Source organism: Coenobita brevimanus, chromosome 31 (genome assembly GCF_032717465.1).
Source record: "Coenobita brevimanus isolate Jiangsu-jjx chromosome 31, ASM3271746v2, whole genome shotgun sequence".
In the NCBI taxonomy this organism is placed as follows: domain Eukaryota; kingdom Metazoa; phylum Arthropoda; class Malacostraca; order Decapoda; family Coenobitidae; genus Coenobita; species Coenobita brevimanus.
The window spans coordinates 122,501-130,000 of NC_136984.1; the positions used below are offsets into that span (position 1 = coordinate 122,501).

The following is a 7,500-nucleotide window of genomic DNA, read 5'->3' on the forward strand; positions in this document are numbered from 1 at the left end:
TTCATCCCATCCTCTTCTCTCTTTCCTTCTTTCTTCCTCCTTCCCTCCTTTTCCTTCTCTCCTCCCTCCTTCCCTCCCACCTCTTCTCTCTTCTCTCCTTGCCTCCCTCCACCTCCCTACCTTCCCTCTTTCCTGCACTTCCAGTCTCTCACCAAATCTCGTCTCTCTATCATTGACAGTCTTTTCACATAGATTTCTTCCATTCTTCATCGCTTTTCCTTCTCACCTTCCTTCCTCCTCCCTCCCTCCTCTTCTGTCTTTCCTCCATTTCCCTCCTTCCCTTTCTCTCCTCTATCCCCTCTTCCCTTCATATCTCCAGCTTCCCTCTTTCCTCCGCTTCTTACCTCTTACCCATTCTCTCCTCAGTCGTTAACAATTTTCTCTTTCTTCCATCCCTCCCCCTTCTCCCTTTCCTCTTTTCCTCCTTCCCTCTTCTCTCCTACCCTCCCTCTTCTCTCCTACCATCCCGCTTCTCTCCTTCCTTCCCTCCACTTCCCTACCTTCCCTCCTTCCTTCATTTCTTTCCCCTTACTTAATGTCTCCTCTCAATCATTGCCAGTATCCTCTCGTATTTATTCTCTCCATTACTCCCCCCTTCTCCCTTTCTCTCCCTCCTCCCTGCTTCCCTCCCTCCTCTTCTCTCCTCCCTCCACTTCCCTACCTCCTTTCTTCTTTCCTTCTTCCCTCCTTCCTCCATTTCTTCCCTCTTACCTAATCTCGCCTCAGTTATTACTCTTGCTTATTCAATTTCCTCCCCTTCTCCCTTTCTCTCCCTCCTCCCTGCTTCCCTCCCTTCTCTTCTCTCTTCTCGCCACTTCCCTACCTCCTGTCTTCTCTCCTTCTTCCCTCCTTCCTCCATTTCTTCCCTCTTAATCTCGCCTCCCGATCGTTGTCAATCTTCACTCTCGTTTATTCTCTCCATTTCTCCCTCTTCTTCCTTTCTCTCCCTCCTACCTGCCTCCCTCCCTCCTCCCCGCTTCCCTACCTCCTCTTCTCTCTTCCCTCCACTTCCCTACCTTCCCTCCTTCCTCCAATTCTTCCCTCTTACCTAGTCTCGCCTCTCTATCGTTGACAATCTTATCCCTCCTGGACTCGGGCAGTTTTTGGAACGCTTCGTCGGATGGAGCCAAGATGGTGACGTCTGCCTGCATGGTTCTTAGAGTGTTAATATAGCCGCTTTTCTCCAGGATGTCGCTTAGCACTGTGAATCGTCCGTCCTGGGAAAAACGAAGGCTTGGGTGAACGCCTATCGACCACACGAGAGAGGGGAGAAAGGGGGTAAAGGAGGGGTGGGTGGGGTTACAAGAAGGAGTGTTATTTTGAACGATGCTAGGGTGTGATGAGACAGACAGACAGACAGACAGAGAAGAGGGGGAAGGAGAGGTAGGGGAGAGGTGGGGACAGAAGGGAGAAAAGCAAGGAAGTAGAGAGAGAGAGAGAGAGAGAAGAAGAAGTGGGGACAAGTGAGAAAGGTAAGGATAGAAGTAGGGAGCGAAGAAGAAGAAGAAGAAGGAGAGCGAGAGAGAGAGAGAGAGAGAGAGAGAGAGAGAGAGAGAGAGAAGGCTTATGAATATGGATTTTAAAAAAACAGGAATTTAAGATATGAAAGTAATAATATAGTCACACACACACACACACACACACACACACACACAAATAAACTGGTTAGCAACGCAATAATTTCCCAAGCTCTTTAACACACACACACACACACACACACACACACACACACACACACACACACACACACACACACACACACACACACACACAAATAAACTGGTAAGGAACACAATAATTTCCCAAACTCTTTAACACACACACACACACACACACACACACACACACACACACACACACACACACACACACACACACACACACACACACACACACACACACACACACACACACACACACACACACACACACTAATTCCTTACACTGAGCACCATATCAGCAGCGTTTTGCAAGATGCCTACGGATGGGTCGAGAACATTGCTTATAAGATGCACCACGCCATTCGTTGCGTGTTGATCCTTCCTGATAAGCAAGGCGCAGTTGATGGTGGTCATCTGTGGGTGATAGGAGAGAGATTAACACACGTTGCATATTAACACGCAGCATATTAACACACGCAGGATACCGTATTAACACAAGAATACCGTATTGACACAATCAGCATACCGTTCCCCTATTAACACCCACAGCATACGGTACCCTGTTAACAAACGCTTATATTAACACAGCATACTAACACGTAGCAAGCATGTTAACACACACAGCATATTAACACACACTGCTATCTGAACTTAATAATAGTGATACGCATAACTTATTCTGTCTATAGCCAGACGCCATAATCCTGTAAGGGGTGGCCGTGTGTCTTTGAGTTAGTTGTTTTACGGGGAGGGGCACCAACCCTCCATCAACCCACTTGTTGACGCGTAGGGAACACATATGGGTTGGTTATATGGTTACCACCCAGCGTTGTAAATGGTTTCCTGGCTTACAGGAAGCCATTAGTCTTGTCACTTAATGTAATGCCACCTGAAAAGGAAAGAAGAATAATAAAAAGTGACAGGAAAGATGGGAGAAATAGGAAGAAAGGAGGACAGACACAGAAAAAGAATGATAAAGATGAAGGAAGAAGTAGGCAGCACTACATCAAGTGAGTGGATGATGGTGAGCAATAGGAAGAGAAGAGGACACACACAGAAAAAGAAAGATGAAGATGAAGGAAGAAGTAGGCAGCTCTATATTAAGTGAGTGGATGATGGTGAGAAATAGGAAGTGAGGAGGGCAGACACAAAAAAAGGAATGATAAAGGTGAGGAAAGAAGTAGGAAGCACTACATCAAGTGAGTGGATGATGGCCGCCACCACCTACCACTAACACCTTATTGATATATAGTAAAACAATAGCATGTATCTAAATCTATAATATTAAGTGTGTGTGTGTGTGTGTGTGTGTGTGTGTGTGTGTGTGTGTGTACTGTGAGTTAGTAAGAGTTATCAACTAACTCCAAGAGCAAAAACTGTTAAGGACTCTTTGAAGTGTGCTATAAGAAGAAAAAAATCCCTAATTGGCAGATGATAGGAAATTTCAACGCTCCTATTAATAGTGATCTTTGGACCCAGGAACTGCTGAAAGTGCCACGGCGAAGTTTGGCTAAAGTTACTCCGATAATATTTTACAGTTTTTCTGAGCTGTGTGTTATTCTTTGGGCTGTGGCGAAATCACACCACACCACACTACCCAGCACTCCATACTACACCACACCACCCAGCACACCACACCACCCAGCACACCACACCACCCAGCACACCACACCATGTCACCCTAATTCATCACACCACAAAAGCACCCTACCAGACCACACCAAGAGCATTAGCCTAAGTGCTCTGAAGGTCCTGCATCTCGTGAGGTACTACATTTATATCCTTGTTACTCATCTTATTAGCACTGTTGTTCATCTTTACTCATCCTAGTAGCTCCCTTGTTCCTGTTTACTCATGCTGCTGACACCCCATCGTCTACCCACCCCGTCACCTACCCACTCCATCATCTACCCACCCCACCATCTACCCACCTCACCATCTACTCACGCCATCGTCTACCCACCCCACTATCTACCCACCCCATCACCTACCCACCCCACCATCTACTCACGCCATCGTCTACCCACCCCATCATCTACCCACTCCATCACCTACCCACCCCACCATCTACTCACGCCATCGTCTACCCACCCCACCATCTACCCACCCCATCACCTACCCACTCCATCATCTCCCCACCTCACCATCTACTCACGCCATCGTCTACCCACCTCACTATCTACCCACCCCATCACCTACCCACCCCACCATCTACTCACGCCATCACCTACCCACCCCACCATCTACCCACTCCATCACCTACCCACCCCACCATCTACCCACTCCATCACCTACCCACCCCACCATCTACCCACTCCATCACCTACCCACCCCACCATCTACCCACCCCATCGTTTACTCACCCCGTTGGAGTACCTGTTGATCCTCACGTTGTGGCCCTGGTGTCGTGTTTCCACCATGATGTTGGCACCGAAGTTGTCGCTGGTCAGTTTGGTTGGCAGGAGGTGGTACAGGAGAATCGGGTTGTTCGGGCTTCTTCGGTAGGTCTCCAGCTGGCTTCGGAGAGACCGGCGGAGATTCTGTGGGGAAGGAAGGTGTAGTATCAGGAAAGATTTTAAAAGATTTGTGATACCTTGAAGGATCTGTAATATTTTGAAAGGTAAAGTCATCTAAGGAAGTGCTAGAGAAGGGTAGGAGAGTTTATGTGTTTTGAAGTCTCCGTCGGGCTTCGAAGAGACCGGTGGAGATCCTGTGGCGAAGGAAGGTGTAATTCATAAAGGATTTGTGATACCTTGAAGGATCTGTTATATTCTGAAAGGTAAAGTCTAAGAAAATACTAGGGAAGGGTAAGAGACCTTACGATGTGTTCTGAAGTCTCTATCTGGCTTTGGAGAGACCAGCGGAGACTCTAAAGGAAAGGAAGATGTAATTCAGAAAAGATTTGTGATATCATGTAGGATCTGTGGTAACTTTCTGAAAAGCTGAGGTCATCTAAGAAAGTGTTAGGGAAAGGTAGGAGAGTTTATGATGTGTACTTAAGTCTCCTTTTTGCTTTGGAAAGATCTGCTGAGATTTTGTGAAGAAGGAAGTTGTAATATAAGGAAAGATTTGGTGTTATCTTGAAGGATCTGTAATATTTTGAAAGGTAATGTCGTCTAAGGAAGTGCTAGAGAAGGGTAGGAGAGTTTACGATGTGTTTTGAAGTCTCCAGCTGGCTTTGAAGAGACCGGCTGAGCTTCTATGGGTTAGGGAGGTGTAGTATCAGGAAAGATTTTAAAAGCTTTGTGATATCTTGAAGGATCTGTAACATTCTGAAAGGCAAAGGTCATCTAAGAAAGTGTTAGGGAAGGGAAGGATAGTTTATGATGTGTTGTATGTCTTCGTCTGGCTTTGGAGAGACCAGCAGAGATTCTGTGGGCAAGGAAGTTATAATATCATGAAAGATTTGTAACATTCTGAAAGGCTAAGGTCATCTGAGAAAGTGCTAGGGAAGGATTGATGTAGATGATCCATTGCTACAAGTGGAAATGTTGGGTGGGAAAGAGATAGGTTAGAGTTTGAAGTTTTTATTGTCTCCAACGTTTCTCTCATAAGATGGGTTCTGTGTAGCCCAAAACGTTAGAGAAATAAAGAATTCATGCTTAAACCTGTGTCTGTCTCCCACGCAACAAGGACAGGGGAGCTTAGGCTGTGTATGTAAGTAGGCTATTCATCTGACATCATAGAGACTAACGAAGATTCTGGAAGTGGGAATGTTATGAAATTAGTGTGGATTATAAAGATTTTTGGTGACTTGTCAAACTTTGCGAGGGTAACAACATCCAAGAAGGTGGTTGAGAAGAATCGGATTGTTTGGACTCCTTTGGTCAGTCTCCAGTTGGCTTCGTAGAGACCGACGGAGATTGTGAAAGTGAGGGAGTGTTGATCTGTGATGTTTTAGGAGGTTCAGTAGCTTTCTGGAAGGTGTTAAGAGGGATTATATACCTTGGACTGTGTTGATGGCTCGTCAGTTGACTTTGGAGAGACCAGTGAAGCTTCTGGGAGTGGGAATGTTATGATATTATTGTGGATTAGAAAGATTTTTGGCGATTTGTGAGACTTTGTGAGGCTAACAACTTCCAAGAAGGTGGTCGAGAAGAATAGGGTTGAACGGACTCCTTCAGCAGGTCTCCATTTGGCTTCGTAGAGACTGACAGAGATTTTGAAAGTGAGGAAGTATTGGTTTATTAATATTATAGGGGATCTGTGATATTTTAGGAGGTTTAGTAGCATTCTGGAAGGTGTTAAGAAGGATTGCATAGGTTGGGCCTTGACGATGGCTCTTGGAGTTGGCTTCATAGAGATCAACAGAGATTATAAGTGTGAGGGAGTATTGATTATTAATATTTTAGGGGATCTGCGGTATTTTAAGGGATCTGCGATATTTTAAGGAGTTTAGTAGCATTCAGGAAGGTGTTAAGAGGGAGTACGTAGGTCGGGCCTGGATGATGGCTCTTGAGTTGGCTTCACAGAGACTGACGGAGATTCAAAGAGTGAGAGAGTATTGATTATTAATGTCATAGGGGATCTGTTATATTATAGAGGGTTTAACAACGTTCCCTTTACGAATACATGTTTTCCAACCCTTTGTATTAGATATTTTCGCATTTATTAAAAAACATTACAAACTTCTCTCTCAAGCGCACTCTTTCCCCTCCATCCTTTTCCAATTCACCTCAAAAAGCTTATGTAGCATTCCACATCTCGTATCTCTAAAGCTCACATTTTTCTTTCAAAGCTTCCCATCTCGCCACCAATTTCAAATCTTAGGAAACATTCAAAACCTTCTCTAACTTTCCAAAGCAAATTTTTCCTAGTCATGTCCATCTCTCCAACCATTTCTAACACACCAAGCCTCAGATTTTCTTAATCCTGTCTGTCTGTAACCAATTCTAACATGCTAAAGCTCACATTATTATTATTATTATTAGTAGTAGTAGTAGCAGTATTGTATTCTTCACCCCACCTCAAATGCCTCGTTGGTTGGTGCGAATAGGGTATATGCTCCAGGTGCTTTCAGTTCCCCCTCCAAGCCCGCCTCTCGTATATACTGCGCCCATTTCGTTGCTCCCAATTGCTCAGCCGTCTCCAATATGTTCATTAAGGGCTTGACTGGGGAGGATTGGAGGAAGATTAGGCATTGCAAGAAGGTGTATAGAGTGCCATAGTACACTGCAAGATCTTACGCTGTTATACCACACATTGCCACACCACACACTGTAATACCATACACTGCCACACCACACACTGTAATACCACACACTGCCACATCACTCATTGCCATACCACTCATTGTCACACCAGACTCTCATACCACACATTGCCACACCACACACTGCCACACCACACACTGTCCTACCACAGTGAAACACCACACACTGCCATACCACACACTGCCACACCACACACTGCCACAACACCCACTGCCACACCACACACACACACACACACACACACACACACACACACACACACACACACACACACACACACATCGCTATCTCTAGATCCGTCTCCCTGCACCTACACCCACTCTCTCTCTCTCTCTCTCTCTCTCTCTCTCTCTCTCTCTCTCTCTCTCTCTCTCTCTCAATTATTTGTATGTATATATGTTGATGTATATGTATGTATGTACTGTATGTATGAAATTGGTGTGTGTGTGTGTGTGTGTGTGTGTGTGTGTGTGTGTGTGTGTGTGTGTGTGTGTGTGTGTGTGTGTGTATAATAATGATGATCGATTGCTGTGTGTGTGTGTGTGTGTGTGTGTGTGTATAATAATGATGATCGATTGTTGTGTGTGTGTGTATGTGTGTGTGTGTGTGTGTGTGTATGTATGTAT

At 45.3% G+C, this 7,500-nt stretch overlaps 1 protein-coding gene across 1 annotated transcript in view; it reads right to left on the reverse strand.

Moving 5' to 3' along the window:
- The window catches only part of LOC145395453 (uncharacterized), a 119,247-nt gene that overhangs the window by 12,007 nt on the left and 99,740 nt on the right, over positions 1 to 7,500 (reverse strand). The window contains exons 5-8 of the mRNA XM_080269055.1: positions 6,628 to 6,773; positions 4,025 to 4,201; positions 1,944 to 2,075; positions 1,049 to 1,217 (exon numbers count right to left, since the gene is read on the reverse strand). Of these exons, the coding sequence (XP_080125181.1) occupies positions 1,049 to 1,217; positions 1,944 to 2,075; positions 4,025 to 4,201; positions 6,628 to 6,773 (624 nt within the window). The remainder of the gene's footprint in view (positions 1 to 1,048; positions 1,218 to 1,943; positions 2,076 to 4,024; positions 4,202 to 6,627; positions 6,774 to 7,500) is intronic.